At 36.9% G+C, this 21,355-nt stretch overlaps 1 protein-coding gene across 4 annotated transcripts in view; it reads left to right on the top strand.

Annotated features, from left to right (window-relative positions):
* Positions 1-227: 227 nt before the first annotated feature.
* Positions 228-21,355, top strand: part of RECK (reversion inducing cysteine rich protein with kazal motifs) — a 67,356-nt gene continuing 46,228 nt past the window's right edge. For all 4 annotated transcript variants that reach the window (XM_063082164.1, XM_063082163.1, XM_063082166.1 and 1 more), the window contains exons 1-6: positions 228-327; positions 9,795-9,853; positions 15,687-15,761; positions 16,658-16,694; positions 19,422-19,507; positions 21,130-21,177. In XM_063082164.1, coding sequence (XP_062938234.1) covers positions 228-327; positions 9,795-9,853; positions 15,687-15,761; positions 16,658-16,694; positions 19,422-19,507; positions 21,130-21,177 — 405 coding nt within the window. The remainder of the gene's footprint in view (positions 328-9,794; positions 9,854-15,686; positions 15,762-16,657; positions 16,695-19,421; positions 19,508-21,129; positions 21,178-21,355) is intronic.

Genomic DNA, 21,355 nt, shown 5'->3' with positions numbered 1-21,355 from the left:
CGACAGAAGCAGACACGTAGCTGGGCCATAACAAAGAGCCGGGGCGCCGGGCACGTTCCCGCCCCCAGGAGGTTTTGGAAACTTGGTGAGGCGGGGGGGCGGGGCTTGAGCGCGCCGCAGCCAATCACCGAAGGTCCGGGGCGCCGGGGGCGGGGCGTCGCGCGAGCGGCGGAGGCTGCCAGACTGGGTCCGAGCATCGCGCGGCTCCGGACCCGCCCGGCCCGGACATGGCGGCCGTCCGGGCCTCCCCGCGAGGCACTCTGCTGCTTCTGCTGGTCCTGGCGGGGGTCGCGGAGGTGGCAGGGAGCCTGGCCCCAGGCAGCGCGGGTGAGTAACAGCTGGAGCAGCGGTTCGGGGCAGTCCAGAGCGGCCGCCTTAGCGCTCCAAGATGGCGCGGGGCAGGGGGCGGGGGTGCGCGCGACCCCCAGACCCGGCCCATGTACAGTGACCCAGGGTCGGGAGGTCTCAGCGGTCCCGGTGAGAGGATGCCGAAGCGGGACGAACGATGACCCCTTTCCACCCTCGTTCTCTCCGCCCCGAAGATCTCTGAACAGGGAGCGGTGACCCGGGTTCGAGGCCTTGCTCTGTCACCTACAGACGTGGGCTCCCTGCTCAGCCCTGGCCCCCTCGCCTGGCTCCGCTCCCCGTCAGAACAGGATGAAAAACTTCACCCAGGATCGCCGCGGGGGCTGGATGGGATTTTGGATGTGCAGCCGTCTTACTGCCGCCCTCCAGTTAGTTACTTGTTACTTGACCCCCACTTGGTTCGGAAAGAGCAGCCTCGGTGGCGGTGGGCACTGACGAGCCCCACAGCCTGCCTGGTCTGTGCACTGGATGTCAGAGACAGGGCTGGGCTCCGGCGAGAGCCACTGAAAATCAGCAAACCCTGCTCTGTGGGGGTCGGCAGGCTTGAGGAGGGTTTTATTCTTGCTCTAGAGGAATTAACCAAGGATGGATAGAACACTGTTCAGTGCTTATTGATTGTCTCCCAATTGCTGGGCTTTCGGAGTCGATGCAGACTCCTGCCCTCCAGGAGCTCTCTGGCTAGGAGGTGGGGTACAACAGGAGCTCGAAGTAGTTCGAATTCAAGGCAGAAGTGTCCAGAGGAAATGAAGGGCTGTGGATGCACACACAGAGAGAGATGACATCCATCTGGGATGGGCGGAAAATTGAGTAATTCCTCCTAACTCCACTAGACGTTTAAAAATATCTGGGATATGTACGTGCAAAAGTGGTAAGGTGCATTGCTTACAGAAACAGACACCTAGAAAAAACAAAGCCAATCCTAACAAGGTTTTAAGATGGCTTACAATGTTGAAATAAATATTTTAAAAGAAAGACATTTAAAGAAGGGAGAGAATTGTGTCAGGAACCTGGGATGATGGTCAACCGTAACTGAGTTCTAAATTTAAATTAGCCCAGAAACCAAAGGAAAAAAGAGCGAAGGAGAATGCTGTGTATTCTTGGCTAAATCAGCTTACCTTTCTGGGTCCCATTTTTCTCAGTAAGTTAAAAGAGATTGAACTAAAAGCACTGACAAAGTTATGGTGCATAGAGTACTAGTCCGTTCTCCCACAACTAGTTGGTTCTGTGGGAATTAGTAGAATAGAGTGATTAAGAACACTTTAGCTGGGCTGGCCCGGTTAGTGTTGTAACATCAAGGTCTAGGGGTTCCGATCCTTATTCATGCCAGTCATCAAAAAACAAACAAACAGACAGACAAAAATCCACACAAAACACTTGAGCAAGTTACTTATCCTTAATCTTTTTGTACTTTAATAATTACATTTATTATATATGGTACCTCATAGATTTTATTCTGAGAATTAGTTGAGATAATACATGTACAGAGTTTAGCATAGTAAGCACTGAATGTTAGCTATTATGTATTTGGGAAACACTGCACATTGTACCTTGTTTTATAAATTCACAAGACACAGATTCACAATAAAGAGTCCAAGGATTCCTATGGTAGAAACTTATTTGCTGGGGGAATAGGGAATGACTGCTAACAGTATGGGGTTTCTTTTTGAAGTGATGAAAATATTCTAAAATTAGATAGTGGTGATAGTTGCACAAACTAAAAACAAATGAATTGTACACTTTGAAAGGGTAAATTTCACTGCATGTGAATTATATCTCAATAAAATTGTTAATAGGAAGAAAGAAACTTGTTTGATGATAAAACTCTTTTTTTCTTCATAATACCTATAGCATACTTTAGAAAATGCTGGGGTAGTTTATATCTAATGGCCTTTCCAGTTCTAAGAGTTCATGACAACACATAGTTTGCATTGTTTGATAAAAAGAAAAATTCCAAGTGTGATCTAAAAAATGAGATTTGTTCCTTGTACTAAATTCTAGGGAGCACATATTGCCTGGTTCCTTACATAAAGGGCATTGAGAAATATAATGGACAAAGGCTTCCACTGTGGTTTTGTAGAAATGAAGTAAATGTTCTTCAATCCTAAACAGAAATTGAGAAGACAATATTAAATTGTATTTCAATGAAGGCCCAGCTTGTATTCCCACTCAGACAGCCTTCATTCCCCTCTCTCTATCCCTCCCATCCAAGGTTGGGTATTTCTGTTTCCTCTGGTATAAAGCTTTACAGGATATTGACCCCCTCTTCTATAAGGCTTTACAAATCTTATTTGCCCTGACTATTCCTATTCCCCTGGGGGTGGAGGTGAAGGAGTGATATGACTTGCTCAATGATTATCATTTTGGAGATGGGAAGGAACCCTATGCTGCAGTCTCAGGATCTGTGTGTCATGGCACCTGATAACTGAGAGTAGCTCTGTTTCTATTTAAGATGTTTTGTAATAGTACATAAGAGAGAAAAATGTAACATTAAGGGCCAGGTTTCAACAAGTTGACATTTAAAGAATTATGTAATAGTAAGCCTAGAATACTGAAAAAGAATGTAATGAATTTTAAGTTAGAAAAAGCAAATGCCTATCTGGAGCAAAGTAATAAGAAGCAGATTCTCTTCCCAAAGAAGTATCTTGGCCCACACTGTAGAAAGAGCTAGGATTGGTGATAGACCAGATATGATAATTTTTTCTGGTATGCTGCTAAAAGTTCCTATCTTGCATCCATAGGTTTAAGTAATCTTTCATTCATCATACTTTTTACTGTATGGAACTTACAGAAAAAGGGTGGGAAGATGTGAAGGAAGTGGTTTTTACACATTACAAATGTGCTTTTTTAAAAAGAGCAAAACAGATACTATGGGGTTTGTTTACCCAAAAAATATTGAGTGCTTACTATGTGTCAAGCACCGTTTTAGGTGCAGAGCTGCTGCTCTCAATGAGCTCACATTCTAGGGTAGGGAAGAGAGACAATAAATAAAATCATTTGTGGGTATGATAAGTATGCTATGAAGGAACTAAATCAGATAGTAACAGAATTGTGTGAGTGGACAGGGAGTGGTTTTTTACATAGACTTGAGAAGAGCACACGCTCTGAGAAGATAAAGTTTAGAGCTGAGATCTAAAGGCTAAGTAGGTGCTATTCTTATGAAAGACAGGGTTAGGGGTCCAAGTAGTGCAGAGGCCTTAAGACATAAGCAACAAAAGGTCTGTATGGTTGGAACATAGTGAGCAAAAGAATAGGCTAGGGCTCAATGGTACTGAGGCTTGCAAGAAGCCACATAAGGATTGTGGATTTTTTCTGTGTGCAGATAGAAACCAGTAGAGTTTTTAAGTGAGAGAGGTATGATTTGACTTAAATTTTATTTTATTTGTATTTATTTATTTTTTTAAAAGATGACTGGTAAGGGGATCTTAATCCTTGACTTGGTGTTGTCAGCACCACGCTCTCCCAAGTAAGCTAACCGGCCATCCCTATATAGATATCCCAACCCATGGCCTTGGTGTTACCAGCACCACACTCTCCCAAGTGAGCCACAGGCCGGCCCCTGACTTAAATTTTAGATCATTCTTGCTGTTGAGTGAAAAAAAAAAAAAAATACACACACACATATGTATAGTAATGGGGTAAGAGTAAAAGCAGGGTGACTAGAAGACCATTGTAATAGTCCAAGCAGGATCTCAATTTTGGCTCATAGTAGAGTGACGGTGGAGATAGAAGAGGAGAGATTCAAGATATATTGTTAATGGCTTGGATAAGGAAAGTAAAGGAAGGAGGAATAAAGGATTACTCATAGGTTTTTTTTATCTTGAGCAACTCTTTAGTAAAAGTTGATGCCATTTACTGAGGTAGGGAAGACAGGAAGGAGCCTGTAGGAGGAGGGTTGGCAGGTAAGGCAGGGAGAAAATTAGAAGTTCCATTTTTATATATATTTAAGATGATATTAGGAATAATTGTCCCAAATCCATTGCTTATTAAGCTAAGTTTTATACCTGTTAGTAAACCATTCAGCAAATATTTGTTAAGCTGTTAATAGTGCCAGACACTGTGATAGACAAAGGGTATAAAGTGATAAGCAAAAACAGGCATGGTCTCTGCCTTCATGGGGCTGGGAAATTCATACAGTAAATATCACCCAAAAATGTTTAATATCTACATTGGTAATATTATGTGTTTATATTAGTACATATCTATTTATATTCTAAATCTGAAGAGTATATTTGAGAAAAAAATCATGTGATTTTTGTCAAGTATAGACCACATAATATGATGGATGCTCTAAAGCACATGGATAATTTGAACAAGACTACAAGAAAAACATAGTGTCTTAAGAGACACACTCTGACCTGGGATATACCATTGGGAGCCATACTTTTAGATCCCTTGTTTTATAGATAAGAGCCCTGCAAGCACAGATTGGCGAATGGAATTATCCAAGAATACTGGCTATTAGCATCTGGGGAGGACTCAAGAAGAATCATTTGCTGGAGTTGTTTCATAATGATGAATGTCTGGGTTAAGGTTCTTTTGACCTCAAGGAACAAAAACCAAGGTAGCTAAGGATCACGAGGCTGATTATATAGCATCTAACAAGAAACCACATGGAAATTCAAGAGTATAAAATTCAGCACACTTCTACCTCAGGGACTGCCTGAGGAACTGGAAAGTTGCCAAGAACTGAGACTGCTTTTAGAGACAGTCTCTCTATTTCTCATGGCTTCTCTCTGTGCATCTCTTACATTTTCCTCTCTCTACCAGCCAGCTTCCTCGTTTTACTCATGGTTTCTGCATCTTCATAAAACTTCAGCTTTCCCAGCCCCAGCTCTTCTTGACCTTATACTGCAGAAGCTGCTTACGTCTTGCCTGAGTATGTGATTGGGTCCAATTTATCTTTTGACCTAAGCCAAAAAATCATGATGTTTGCTAAATTATGGGTGGGTTACCATATGAAATGTGGTGCTGAAGTAGTACAGTGAGAGAAATAAGACTTTTTGTACTTTTTTCCTATTAAGAAGACATTGTATAACTAGGATATTATTACTTATTAATCAACAAATAAAATTTTTTGAGCTGAGCACTGTGCTGAGTGAACCAAGAAGCTTATAGTTAATCTGGGGACACCAAAAGAACTCACATGAAATGATTAGAAAAGAGTTAAGTGTTAAAGTTTCCAGTTCTGACTAGAATAGTAGGGTATTAAATAACCAAAAAATCAACACGGCCTGGGGTTGTTAGAGAAGAAAGGCTTACTAAGAGCTGAGATAGGATTTAAGCCTTGAAAGATATTTGGGATTTAAGTCAGCAGGAAAGGGGCACCAAGCATTTCAGGCAGAGGGCTCTGTTCCACATAAATGTAGGTTTTCCTTGTTAAAAGTGTTAGAAGTTTAGGGAAGGAAAGGATAGAGAAAGACTTGGAAAATTTACAATTGGGAAAACAGGAAACCATTGTAGGCCCTTGATTAGAAGAGTAACATCATGAAAGGTCTGTAAAAAAAAAAGTAATCTGGCAGTCATGGATACTAGAATTGAATGAATATAATTGGCTGCTGTAGTAGTGCAGTATGAGGGAAGCAATGGAGAAGTATATCTGTAACTTGCAGATGATTCAGAAATAAACAAAATATATATCTGCCTATATATACCAACAGGCAGACAGAGGAGTATGACGAGATGTTAGCAATGTTGAATAGAGGTGGTGGGTATATGGGTAATCATTTTACTATTTGGCTCATCCTTGGCTGACAATATATTTTATATAGATATATACACACACACATATATTTTTAAAGGGATAAATGTGGCAACTGCATGAATGTTTTTATAAATTAAAGTTGCAGTTGTCATTTAAATGTTTTTAAAGTGGTTGTCATTTTCCAGGTTGTTTTTAAAATAAAAATTTGATTAAAAATAAGTTTTCACTTAAATAATAAAAATAAGACCAGATTTTAAAATTAATATATCTTTTTTATTTAGAATGGCCTTTTCCCAAGTATTAGCTCAGATCTATTTTTTCCCCTCAATAGTGTGGGATATACATATATATGTATATATTCTCTTTTAGTTTCTTTAGGAAGACATTAATTAGAGGGAATCTTTATTTTGTTTAAAAAGAAAACAAGAATGGCATTTCATTAGCCAAATTTGAATTATAGCTTTTGGGAAGCTTCTGTGGCAAAATCCCTGTTAACTTCAAAAATCTTATAATTCTATGGATATTTCTTATTTTTAGATTAGGGTGTGTATTTGTTTTTTTAAATACTAGTTGGCCTTAGAAGTTGCATTTTTCTGCATGTGGCTGGAGCATGTGCTTCCTGCTTACTTGCCTATCTTTAGTACACACGTGGCCAAAACCAGCAGCCAGACCTTGATGTTTCTAATTATTGGATAATTCTGCTTGCATATTTCTAGGCTACACGAATACCTTCCTAAACCCCAAAACATAGCCTTTAGTAATCAATGTTTGGTTTTTATTATTTTTATAATCACAGACTCTTGGAATAAGAATGCAAGATATGACACTCATCCTGATATCTTTAACGAGGATTTTTTGAATCCTCATTAAAAGAAAATAAAAAAACCTGTGCTTTTTATTTTTATCATGTCGGTATCATTTTATTTTTAACTATTTTACTTTTATCTGTTCAATTCCATTTTATAAAATTAGAGTTTTAAACTATTATTCTTGCAGAACATATTAGAATTGAGTTATAAAACTAAAACATTTCTAGAATTTATTGTCTTCTCCTGTAGAAAACATTAGGCCTAAGAGAGTTTTTTTGCACCATAGTAGTAGAATGACCCAATTAATCCATTTTAATTGCTCTAAAAAGATAAAGACCTTTAATTGCCACATTAATTGCATTTGAACTCTTCTCCCCAATCCTTAATGAAGGCATATGAATTGATGTCTATTTGTAGACATTTATTTCTTGAAAAAAAAGCAATGTTAAAGACTCCCATCAGTTTTTATTGTTTCAAAGGAAGAAGAATGTATACTAATACAATAATGGCTAAGGGTAAGAAGAGGGTATAAAAAACATGATGGAGTAGAGGCCTGTCCCCATCCTGTTCATGGAGAGTGGCAGTCCTCTTGAGGGAGAACATGTCCTATTACAGAGGAATGCTTGGTTGGGAAGGGGAAAGGAGTTATTACCAGAAGACTTCAGGCTGCCCTCTTTCATCTCATTTTGTCAGAAATACCAGAAAAGGCTTTTGGAAAGACTAGAAGAAAAATAGGCCAAAATGTCAACAGAGGTTGTGACAGAAAAATGGGAATGTAGATCATTTTTCTTTTTCTTCTTATTTTCCAAATTTTTGAGGGTTTTGTTTTAATGAAAATATAATTATTTCAAAAATTTAACTTTGGAGATCACTCCACTATAAATTTGATCTTTACCACCATTAAATAGAAAACAATAGGCTTTTATACTTAATTTTTAATAAAACCTTTGTTGTTACTGGGGTTTTAATTATAACACATTTTGTGTTTCTGTTTTGAATGGACCTTTGCTCCAAGAAACTGTTTTTCAAAAATCCCTAAGCCCAATCAACTAGACTGCCTAGATGTTTACTTTTTGCTAAGCCTGTGTTTATTAGGACCGTATGTTATCCTGAGTTATCTTTGCTCATGATCAGCTGGATTTTCTGCCCTCATATGACCTTTGTGCTAGGGGATGGTAGAAAAGTAGAAAGTGCCAACTTCTAGAGCACTTCAAAAGAGCACATCATTGTTACACAGGAGGACCCCAATACCAATACCAATCCTACTTTCAATCAAAAAATCTGCTTTTATCTAATTTGCATATTAAATTGTATGGATTTTATTTGAAGAGAGGATTATCTTGCATATATATATACACACACATATATGTAGGTTAAAAAAATATATTTTAAACCATTGTATCAGATATAGCTGCCTGAAATGTCATATTTTCACCTTGTGTCTTGACTTGCCAGTCCTAAGCAGCCCCTGATCAATCCAGCTGTATCCATGTATTCATATAGTCTCTTTCTCTCTTTCTCTTTCTCTCTCTCTCTCTGTACACACACACACACACACACACACACACACACAAATTCATGGAAAAATGGAATTCAAAAATAATATGAATATTTCCATGAACTTTTTGAAGTACCCTCATATATGTGTGTGTGTATATGTATGTGTGTTTATTTGTTTAATATCTGTCTCCTTAGTGTAATTTCCATGAGGACAGAGACTTATGATTGTTGAACGAATGAGTGAATGAATCAATGCCTGGTACTTAATAACCTGCTCATAAAATATTTTTTAAGTTAATAAATATCTTGGAGGAAAAGTTATTCCCTGCTTATTTCCAAGGATAGTGCCTTCACATATACATTGATTTCATCTTCTTTGAACTCCTCTTGAGACGTTGTTCTCTCAGAGGAGCATTAGCTCTCTACCATTTCCTTCTGTCTATAAAGAAACTCATCTTTACCACTCTAAAAAAGGGGGGAAATTCTTCCTGTGATCTTGCATCCTCCTATGACTGCCACTCTCTTTATCCTTTCCATCACTGTCAGACTTCTTGAGAATCTATATTTGCTTCCTATATTTTCTCACCTCTGGTTTATTCCTTAATATCATTCACTTCTACCAGCTCTACAGAAAGCACCTGTGAAGGTCACAAACTGTCCTTCTAATTAGTAAATTCATTTCCTTTTTCCAGTCTTCAATCTAACTTGACTCTTGTTGTGCATGATATTAACTACTCCTTCTCCTGTGATGCCTCTCATGGTTGACTTCCGTCTCTGTTCCATCTCAGTCTCTTTCCCTGTTTCTTCCTAAGTCTCAGATGCTACTGTTCTTTAGAATCTAGTGCTATGTTCACTTCTCACTAGAAACTCTCCCTAGACAGTACCATTCACGTCCCTATACCGCCTTTATGCTGATAACTTCCAAATTTGGATCTTTAAGCTTGACTTTATCTACACCCCAGGCTTGAATTTCTGATTTTACTGGAATTTCCATCTGGATGTTCTATAGGAACCTCAAATTCAACAGGTCCAAAACAAAATTCACCAACTTTTGTCATTTGAATTTGTATTATAGGTGTAACAATAGAATCTAGTCCATTGGGTAATTTTAAGGATTGAATAAAGTAATGCATAAAACAAACAGTAAAATTCTGCCACATAGAAAGCATACAATAATACTAGCTATTAATATTAAATGCAGTCTCCCCTTTTAGACTGAAAGCTTCTTGAGAGCAGGCACCATATGCTCAAATCTAGCACTATCGTTTGCTTGTAATAGGTGCTCAGTAAAGTTTGTTGAGTTAAGATAAGTAATAATAATAATCTATTGAATAAACGGTTTGTGTAACCCTCTGAATTAGCTTAGTCATCTTGTTTCTTTAACAGTGGAACATCAGATATGTATTTTTTCTCCCTAGGTGCATTGTGTTGTAATCATTCAAAGGATAACCAAATGTGCCGTGATGTATGTGAACAGGTAAGCTTGCATAATAATTGTTAAGGCTGTTAGTTATGTAACTGTTTGTAAGATATAGTCACGTGTTGCTTAATGATAAGGATAGGTTCAGAGAAATGCATTGTTAGGCAATTTCATTGTTGTGCGAACATCATAGAGAGTACTTACATAAACTTAGATGGTATGGCCTACACACACCTAGGCTGTATGGTATAGCCTATTGCTCTGACCACGGTTGTATATGCGGTCCATAGTTGACCATTGTTATGAGGTGCATGACTGTATAATTGTTTGGAGAAATCTGTTAGACAGTACCCTAACCAAGTGATCAGAGTTCCCATCATCAATAATGGGACAAACTGATATGTGTCTGCTGATGTGATGCACTAAGAAGGAAAACAGTCTCTTATATAGGATTCCTGCTAAAAATGCATAACCTGAATCATGAGGAAACAATCGGACAAACCCAGATTGAGGGATATTCCTCAAAAGACCAGCCTGTACTCTTCAAAAAATATCAGTTACAAAAACAAAAAAAGGCTAACAAACTATTCCAGATTAAAGGAAGCTAAATGACGTGACAGCTAAATGCAATGCATAATCCTGGATTGGATCCTGGAGTGAAAAAAATTGCTATAAAGGACATTATTGGGATAGATTTGTGAAATTTGAACATGGATTGGATATTAACTAATATGAGCGTATTTCAAATAGTTCACGGAAAGATTAATATTATCTTTTAATTCTATTTTTCCAAGAACTTTTTGAAGTACCCTCTTAATAGTGTATCAATACTGTGATCCTGAATCTGGTCATTGTATTGTGGTTAGGTATGATGGTGTCCTTTTTCTTAGGAGATAACATGGTAGGATTTAGGAACAAATGAATCAATGAATTCTAAAATTATTAATCAAAATAATAGTAGTAATAATATGTGTATATGTAGAGTTAAAGCAAAGTTTGCAAAATGTTAATAATGGGTGAATCTTGGTGAAGACTATGTGGGTGTTCATTGTACTACTCTTAAAACTTCTCTGTTGTTTGAATTTTTCTGGATGAGCCTTTTTCATGCAAGCTCCACTGAAATAATACCTGTTTGTAATGTCTTACCTTTCTTTCATCATCTTGGTTGTGTAGTTCAAGACATGGCACTTGAGAAATAATGGTCTCAGTCATCTTTTGGAGGAATTTTTAAGTAATAATTTTATTTTGTCATGTTCTAAGACTGGGAAAGCTACTTAACTGAGACTGTAATTTCTCTCAAACAATACTGTGGACTTAGATTTTGCAAGATACTCCTTGATTTTAAGACATGAAAGGTGACTCAGCTCATCTAAATAACTATTAGAGAATTCAATATGTCAAATTATTGCAAATCAAGTATTCTGCAAATTTACTGCTAGAACAACAGCTTTTAAAAGCAAAAATGGCCATAATAAGGAAACTTTTAAAGTAGCTCTGATACTTTTGGAAGCACTGCTTTCCTGACTTTTCACTTTGTTTTTACTTTTTCCACTGGTATTCCCTTGGGTGAATGATTTTTAAGAGGTGTTTTGTAATGAGACATCTGCAGCAGGCAAGGTCTAATTTCTTAAAATCTTAGCAAATTAATTGAATACTATAGTCACCCTAATAAAAAACATTCTTCCCTAAGTTCTTAACTAATTGAGAAATAAGCTCTCAATGTGTTACATTTATTACTAGTTACACAGATGTTGAATGTGCCTTTTATCTCCAGGCACGCAGTAAATGACAGAAGTAGACCTACTCCTAAGAGGAGGAGTGTTAAGGGCTGGGTTACATATGCTCACTTTCTCCTACCAGACTCAACAGTCAGCTAAGTTAGTCATCCCAATCATGTGAGGAGTGAGGGGTGTGGAGAGAGACCAGGGCTGTTCAAACTAGTAGAACTCACTCCAAATGGAAGGAAATACCAGGAGTGAGGAATCATTATTTCTTCAACCAGGGGGCAATGAAGAGAAGATGGAGCCCTGGTGGCATTTAGGTTTTGAGTTGGGGTGAATAGTAATACCCTTGATGGCTGTAAGGAGGTTGGGAAAAAGATTTGGTTTGGGGAGGAAAGTGAGTCATTGAATTATCAGTGAAAACCACTGTGTGAAGACAGTTGAAGATTTGGAATGAAAACTTTTGGAATTTGAATTTAGATAAGAAGTCAGGGCTGGTGGTTTATAATAGTCAATAAAATAAGTGTGATGATTTATATCAACAATGTCAGATGCCAAAGAAAAGTTAAGGAGTTTGAGATGTGAGAAAAGACTCTTAGTTTTTTAAAAAAGAAGACTGTTACCAGAGATATTCTAGAGCAGGTGCTTCTGTTTGCTTTGTTTATGCTAAGTCTCTCAGTGTATAGAACAATGCCTAACACTTGGAACTCTGAATAAATATTTCTAGATTGACTGGAATGGTGGGGCTAAAAGTCATACTGCAGGGATTTAAAAACATTTTTTAATAAAAAGAATTTAAATTTATGTAATTTTTCAAACTTATAAAAATGTATTCAGTTTTTATATATATCTCATTTTCCCAACTATATTATAAATTCTTTGAATATAGGGATTGCATCTTACTCATCCATGTTGTACTCATGCCCTTGCTAAAGGAAGCTGACCAATGTTTGCGAGTTGATTGGTGAAGAAATGGATGCAATGAAAGGAAAAAGTTGGAAAAGTCAGTAAGTCAGTGCAGGACACAAAGATTGTTTCAAGATGAGAGGGCTTTGCTTGTTTGAAGACAAAGGGAAATGAGTTTATAACAGATGGAGGAGATAAGTATGGGTAAAAAAAAAAAACCCTCAAATTCAGGATTATAAGGCTTGTAGATGTCATTATTTCTGCCTTGAATGGAGTACAGTCTTGGTTATTAAATTCTTCACTCTGAGGTGATTTGTATAATCATGGCATATATTCTAGTATATATTCTGGGTAAGCATTCATCTTTCTTTTTAGGTGATTACCAGTTGTTTAGTGAAAAAAGTGACTACTTATATTCAAGTCTATTTTATTATCTGAAAAAAGTATATACATGCTGGCTTCTTTAAATGTATTCCAAATAAGTATATATTTCTCAGTTTAATTCACTGTACTTTAGAGAATTGTATTTTAGAGACAGAAGAGACCTGATAGATTGTCTAACTTCTTAATGTTGGTTCTTAGCTATTCACATAACTCAAATCTGGGGAGCTAAATTTTATTTCATTTTTTCCATATCTGCCAGACCCTTTGCTATACCCCTTTACATGTGTTATTTCATTTAATTCTTATACCAAGCACTTAAAGGAAGTAACGTCATTTTCTGAATTTTATAGGTAAGAAAATTGAGGGATAGAAAAAGTAACTTACCAAGGACCCCAAACCAGTGACTTGAAGAGCAGGGGCTCAGACCCAAATCTGTCTGATTGCAAAGTTTATACTCTTAGCCACCAGTCAATAACCACCTCATGTAAGGCCAAGTAGGTTGCCCAAAGTTACTCAAAATATATTATTTCCAACTCTCAGTTCCATGTTCTTTCCATTGTTCTAAACTGTTTCAAGTTCTTGTAGGTTTTTTGCTTTTTTAGTTTTTTTGTTTGTTTTTTATTTATTCGGTTTTTTTTGCGGGGAGATGGAGTCAAGAGAAGAGGGGATTTGTGAAAGCTTAGCTTTCTCTGTGCTTTTTCCTATTTCATTACCAATGTCATATGCTTATTATGCCTGCCTGTATTTCTTTCTTTCTTTCTTTCTGTTGCTCTTTTTCATTCTTTCTTGTCATTCATTGTTATCATTTTCCATTTTTTTATAGTAAAAAATTTCAAATTTATACAAAGATAGAGAGAAAAGTATACAAGCCCCCATATTCAGCTTCAATGTATTAAGTCATGGCCAATTATGTTTCATTCATACCCCCATCTACTCCTTCCCTCCCACCACACCCATTATATCGGGGCAAATTTATATTGAGGCAGATCCCAGCTGTCTTATCATTTGATCCCCGAATTTTCAGTTTGTATAATATAGATTATAAAGACTTATTTTTAAAAAAACCACAATACCATTATCACTTCTTTAAAAATGTAATATTCGGGCCGAGCCCGTGGTGCACTCGGGAGCGTGCGGCGCTGGGAGCACGGCGACGCTCCCGCCGCGGGTTCGGATCCTATATAGGAATGGCCGGTGCACTCACTGGCTGAGTGCCGGTCACGGAAAAGACAAAAAAAAAAAAAAGAAAAAATGTAGTATTCAAGGGCCGAACCATGGCTCACTTGGGAGAGTGTGGTGCTGATAACACTAAGGCCACGGGTTCAGATCCCTATATAGGGATGGCTGGTTCGCTCACTTGGGAGAGCGTGGTGCTGACAACACCAAGTCAAGGGTTAAGATCCCCTTACTGGTCATCTTTTTAAATAAATAAATAAATATGTAATACCCAAATATCTAGTTGTTATTCAGATTTCTTAATTATTTCATAAGGTTTTTTTAGTTTGGATCAGGATCCAAGTGAGATATAAGCATTCTAATTGGTTGTATATCTTTTAAATATCTTTTGATCTGTGAGCTTCTCCTTGCAATTTATTTGATGAATGAATTTAGTCATTTATCTTTTAGGGTTTCCCCAGTTTAAACTTTGCTGTTCACATACCCATGGTATTGTTTAACATGTTCCTCTTTGCTCTACACTTCTTAGTAATTGGTAGTTAGATTTAGAGCATAGCTTGTCCAATAGTACTTTCTATGATGAAGAAAGTATTCTATACCTATGCAATCCAAAGTGGTAGCAGCTAGCCACATATGCCAAGTGAACATTTGAAATGACATTAATGAGAATGAGGAACTGAGTTTTTCATTTTGTTTAATTTTAATTGGTTTAAATTTAAATTTAAATAGTCACACATGGCTACCAGCTACCTTATAAGACAAATCCAGAGGCTTGATCAGATTCAGGTAAGGTTTTGTTTTTATTTTGTTTGTTTGGCAAGTCTTCCTCATAAATGATATTGTGTCTGGTTGTTTCTTTTTGTAATGTCAGTAGTCATCGCTGATAACTGCCTTAAATAAATGTACTATTCACTAGGAATTACAGGATGGTGATATTCTAGCTCTTCTCACTTCTTAGTTGTAATTGGTAGTTTTGGAGCAAAATGGATACTAAATAAACTAACCGTAGATAAATCCTTTTTCGTTGTCCTTAGCATTCGTGGATTTTACAGTCTCAGCTATTTGCAGGTAACCATGATGGTCTGTCTGATATATGTAATGATTTATAATTTACTGAGACACAAATTGTTATTGCATTAATTAAAGTCCTATTTAGAAATTAGCCATTTAGCCTGGTATGTGAATCCCGTCAGCACCTGAGCATGTATATTTAAAAAATGGCTTTTGTCTCTATTTATGGAGAACTTATGTGCCATAATGCTTTTTACAAATTTGTTCTTCACCAACATCAAGGGTAGGACATAGTCTATTTTTCATCATCACTAGTTAACTAAAAGTAATTTATAGAACAGTTTAGGGTAAATTTATCTTTTTTTCTTCCTTTTTTGTTTTCCTCCCCCCTCCACACAGTCTCTCCCTACCCGCCCCCCAACAGGTTGGTAGGTTGGTAGCCTGGTTTTTCAATAGAAAAGGGTCTAGACTTGCTGTATTTGTACTTTCTTGATTATTTGCCAAACTAACCAATCTTTTAAGAAATGTTACCTCAGCTTAATTTAGATCCTTTCAGAGGTTTTCCATTTATAAAAGGAAGTTTGAAAATATTCTAGGCAATTGATAAATCTAAAGGATAATACATTTTACCTTCTTTCTTATGAAAAAAAATTCCAGAAATTTTTTTTTTTTTTTTTTTTTTGGTCCAATAGATTTTCTCCTCAAAAAGTGAATCCCGACTAAAACATCTATTGCAGCGAGCCCCAGATTATTGTCCAGAAGCAATGGTAAGTTTTGTTTAATTTGACTGTGGAAGCTTTTGTCTAAATGAAGCCATCTAATCAGTTACTTTCAGATGTAGCAATTTTTAAGTGTGATTGGGATTTGTGGTCAAAGTAAAATGTTAAGTTTAACTAGCTACTTTAAAAAGATCTTTACACAGATTGCTAGATCAAGTATTGTCTTTCATCTTTTATTGTCCTATGAGGTAGGTCTAAAAGCAATCAAATATAAATGTATATCAATCTTTAAATTTTATTATAATATTTTATCTGGGATTTGTAATTTTATTTATTATTGTATTTTGAGTAGCTATAATAACTAAATCTCATATTTATTTTGATTTTGAAAAGTTGAATTTGAGATAAGAGAGATATGTGACTTCTTGTTATTCCTATCTTTTTGTTTTCTGACATATAATAGATACATTGCTTGCCTGTCTGAATTATGTAACTTAAAATATCTCTGATGCTTATGCTATCCTCAGTATTTGGAGTGCTTATGCGTCAGGCCCAGAAAGCCTGAAAGAACCTCTTTAGACACTGTGGCATGTGTTATGTGAAGGAAGAGAAAAGTTGATGATCAAATAGTTGTAACTGACACATGTTCCTTTAGTTACTCTGCAGACACTTTTGTCTGTGTGCTTGGAAACAGTGATTCCAGTAAGTATCCTGAGTAATCAGATTCCTCCTTAGATGGGAAAATGGGGAAAGAACAAGCATATTTTTTATCTCAGCTTTTTTTTCTTCCCTGAATAGTTGGTTGATGTACGTATAGTCCTAGCACATTGACTGTATAGACACAACCATAATCATTTTAGCTGTCTATAACTTCTGTAGAAATTAATTGTCATATTTAGGAACTTGTTATCTACATAAAAACCTTTTGGTGATTACAATTTTAGGTTGAAATTTGGAGTTGTATGAATTCATCTTTGCCAGGTAAGAAATAGAAGTGTAACATTTAGCACTTTAATTTTAAAAACTTATTTTGTCAATGAAAAATCTGTGTTATAGTCCTGTGTGTAGTCTGTGTGTAGCTTGGAGTTTATTTCCTCTCCTTCCTCTCAGCATCCAAATTTTCCAATGTATGGTTTATTCTCATTCACTTGATCTTTACCTTTGTACTCTGTCTTCAGTTCTACCATTCTGTTGAAACTAGAATTTGAAAGATCACAAAGATCCTTTGGTTCCTAGATGTTATGGCTTTTTCTCAGTACTTACTCTCTTTGACTTTGCTGCAATAATTGATATTATTGACTACCACCTCCTTGTGACTCCACCTTGGCCTCAGAACCTTGTTCTCTCTTACCTTTCTCCTCTGACTTGCCATAAGCACTGTGGTTATTCCTATGTGTGATCCTCCTCACTTCTCTCTCCATACTCATCTGGTAATCTCATTCCTTCCCAGAACTGTTAATCAATCAGCTCTAAGAAGGTAACTCTCAAATCCAAATCATTGTTTGTGACTTCTGTATATCTTTATAGACATCTCTACCTGGTTCTCTGCATCTAGTGGCATCTGAAGTACAAATACAAAATCAAAACTCCTAACTGCCCCACTTGTGAATAACACTGTACTAGAAACTGTCAAGTTACCTTTGATTCCTTCTTCTTTTTAGCTACATTGACGCTCCCCTTGCAAAATCTTGCCGTCGGTCCTCTCTACTCCTAGTTCAAGCCTTTGTTATTACACTATTGGGATAGAATATTGTAATAACCTTATAACTGGTGTTTCAACAAATGATGTCTGTCCTCCCCTCTCCCTTTGAAAAGAATCCCTTAGGGGATATCCACTTCCATCTGAATAAAGCTCAAAAACTCCCTAGCCTGATATTCATGGTCTCTTAGGATTGAAGACCTTCCAGTCTTGCTTAAAGACAGTGCCTTGAAATAAGGAGTATACCTTATGTATCTCTGAATTCTAAAGGCTGTCACACTACTTGAAGTTTGCATGTCAAACAAATTGGGCTATTTGCCTTCTTGGAATTGCCCACCTCCTTGCCTGTTCTCTTACTTATCCCTCTACCTAGTGTCCTGAAATTTTAAATACACACACACACACACACACACACACACACACACACACACACACACACACACACACACACACACACACACACACACTATTCCTACCAAACTATAATCTCCATAATGGGATAAATCTTATATTTTATCTATTTCATAATTTCATAGACCACATAGCACCTAATGGAATGCCTTGTACATAATAGGGGCTCAGTAAATTAAATGCTTGTTGAATGATTTATTATTTTCTAAGAGACCCCTGGATACATAGAAACAGCAAGATACTACATTATGGTACAACAGTTCACAGAGTTTATGGCCTACATTGATTCTATTCAAAATTCTTTCTAAAATGTGAGGGATTCTGAATAGCAAGCAGGAAAGATTTAAAGGAAACTGTACTAGGCAATGGAGCTAGATTGGAGTCTGTTGCCCTTTGTACCCTTAAAACACATAGAGATACACACAGAGCGTATACTATGTGGTAATTTTAGTCAGTTTTTACAATTGAGGTGATTTATATTTATATCAGCTTTAGCGGTAGTTTATATTTTGAGTGCTTTGACTATCTGCGAATGATTTGTTTGCTTTTGTTTTGTTTTGTTTTTTAACACAATGTTTCTATTTGTTGTATTAAGTCCTAGTTTCATTTGGAGAGCTATATTACCTATTGCCTTGAATTCCTGACATTTTTTCAAATGTAAATAATAATTAATTTAGTGTAGAGATGGATTTGCTGATATATGTATTACATGGAAGCAGTATAAAGCATTTTTTAAAGGAGATAAGAATTTGTAGCATCCCTACAAGCATGAGTCTTTTCTGTTTTCATAATTATTTCTTGTATACTAATTTTATCTTAGGAGTCATTTGCTGATATTTATGATTACAAAGGGGATATAAAAAGCAAATTAGGGCAGTTTATAATTTTATCATCTTTTGGTTTCACAGTAATTGAATTAGAGAAATCGCTGCTGTGCATAAATTGAACCAGATGTAATGCCAAGGTCAAGGGTTTGGATTCCCTTACTTGCCAGCCGCCAAAAAAACAAACCAAAGCAATAACAACAAAAAACATAAATTGAACCAGAATAGTTCATAGTCATTTTGCCACATGATTAAGTGTGCCCATCAAAGCCAGGCCTGGCTCACAGGCTGTTTACTCAGTATCAGTTTTTAAACAAGATTGTTGGTTTTATGCTATTCTTGGTGTTTAACATTTTGAATACAATAATACTTGTGTCCATTTTTTGTTTGTTTGTTTGTTAAATTAAATTAGAATCTTTGCCTCTGACTCACAGTCTGAAAGTAAGGAAGGCCTATCCCTTGCTTTCCTTACCCTGTATATCCTGTGATAGAGATGCTACCTACCCAAGGGTGAGAATGACTTAAAGAAAGTTTAGGGTGGGCAGGAAAAAGAGAAAAAAACAAAGGACCTGGTAATTATGCTTTGAGGGAACCTGTGGAGGCTGATAGCATTAGGAGTAAGGGTAAAGGGAAGGGCTTAATATTTTGAGCTACTGTCTGAGCTAGTTTTCGTATGGACACCTGCTTCGACTTTTAGTGGTATCCATAAAACAATTTGGATATTTGTCTTTGTCGCTACTTATGACCAAAACATTTGAACATTTTGTTTTTAAGGTGTGTTTAAGAAGTCTGATGGCTGGGTTGGCTTAGGCTGCTGTGAACTGGCTATTGCCTTGGAGTGCCGACAGGCATGCAAGCAGGTAACACTTGGCAGTCAGGCTCTTAAGCATCATGCAGTGCAGTTTGGGTTTTAACTGTGCATGTGTCTTGGGCCTTGCTTACCTCATAGCTTTGGAGAGGTGATTCCCCCAAAACTGCAGATTTGGTATTTCTAGCATAGACCATTTCCTTTTAGACTTGCTTTTAGTTATGGCCACTACATGTAAATCCTCAGCCTTCTCTTATTCTTTTTTGTCTTTCCTTCTCTCTGCCACACCAAGAAAGAAATTTAGGGTTTGCCTGGAAGTAAGCAGTTGACATAGTTGGCTTATTTTGTTTTCATCTTCCCTTCTCTTTTTCATTATGGCTTTACCCTGAACATGTTCCTATATCCCTTCTCTGCTCTTAAAGTGAGTGTGACTCCTACAGTGAGTTATGACTTCTCTTTGATTTGATACATCTCTGGTCCAGTTCAGGTTAAGCCCCTGAGTTCTTCCTCGCTGCGCATATTTTCATAGTGGTTCCACAGAGTGGGAAAACTGACCTCCTGGCTCCTCCACTTCAAGTAGTGTGAAAAGACTTAACTGGGAAACTAGAAAAGGTTACTAGATGGACCTGAAACCACAGCTGGAAAGCCTTCGCTTATTTTCTTCTGGGGACTAGTCTCTGAGCAGGAGTGCATGAAACGTGGTGTCACCTTCACTTTCACACAGACCATTGTATTACTGCCTGAGCAATGCTCTTTGGGCAGCACATGGCCTAGCTATCTGCTGCTCTTCTCCAGGCATTAAAGTGAAGCTAAGTTGAGAAGGATTTGAACTATAATGGGTCTATTGGAACATAAAATAGTTGCTGGCCCTCTTCTTGCCCTCTCCTTCCTCATCAGCTGGCCTGATCTAAATTGCGTGGTCCTAGGTGATAGAACAGGAGGAAACGGAACACAGGACTAGAGCTTGTGGCTCTGGAACTGTATCTCTAAATGGAAGAATAACCACCTCTCAGCAGATTTGTTTTGGTTTGATTTATATAGAAAGTACAAACTTTCATGTGCTAAATAACTTGGTATTTCTCTGAGCATCAATTTCCTCAATAGAGGACATAATAGCTTCTTCATAAACTTAAGATAATTACATAGAAATAACTTTTGTTAGTTGCCTGGCATAGTATCCTTTCCCTCTTTATTTGCCCCCTCCATTACATGTGGCTCTTTTCTCAGGAAAGTGACTCAATAAGTTCAGAATGAAAGCTTAGAATATGAAGGGTTAAAGAAAAAGCAAAATACAAATGCCCTGGCAGAGCTTCATAAGAAAATTTGCTGGAGTGGAATTCAGCTTAAAAAAAAAAAAAATCTTCTGATTTACATTTTCTTCAAAGCCATCTAGTTTTTGAAATAACAAAAGGGCCATGTTATTATGTGAGATTAAAGTTATAAAAGTTAGAGTGAAGTTCTAGAATATTGAGTAGGTCCTAGGGGTGACTAAACAAATTACATGAAATTCGTTTGTTGTATTTTAGGAACTTTTAAATAGTTGAATATAAGGTTTTCTTTTATGAAATAAAGAATACTGTACCAGCAATTAACATATACTAACTTGTGTTCTTTTTTGTTCTGTACTGAATAGCATGTGTAACAAATTAATGGATTAAATTTGTTGGCTTTTAGGCATCTTCAAAGAATGATATTTCCAAAGTTTGCAGAAAAGAATATGAGGTACGCATTTTATTTAACAAATTTGGATGGACCGTTCAGAGGTTACCAGATTTAACAAAATCACTTAAATTTTAAAAATGAATTCATTTTTACACAAATTGCCTCTTACCTTACAAAAAATGTAGCCTTGACGAAAATGTCATTTACTTTGTTTCGAAATGTCCTGACTTCAATAGAT

The sequence above is a fragment of the Cynocephalus volans genome, chromosome 17, assembly GCF_027409185.1.
Source record: "Cynocephalus volans isolate mCynVol1 chromosome 17, mCynVol1.pri, whole genome shotgun sequence".
Lineage (NCBI taxonomy): Eukaryota > Metazoa > Chordata > Mammalia > Dermoptera > Cynocephalidae > Cynocephalus > Cynocephalus volans.
This window is presented reverse-complemented; position numbering and strand designations above follow the sequence as displayed.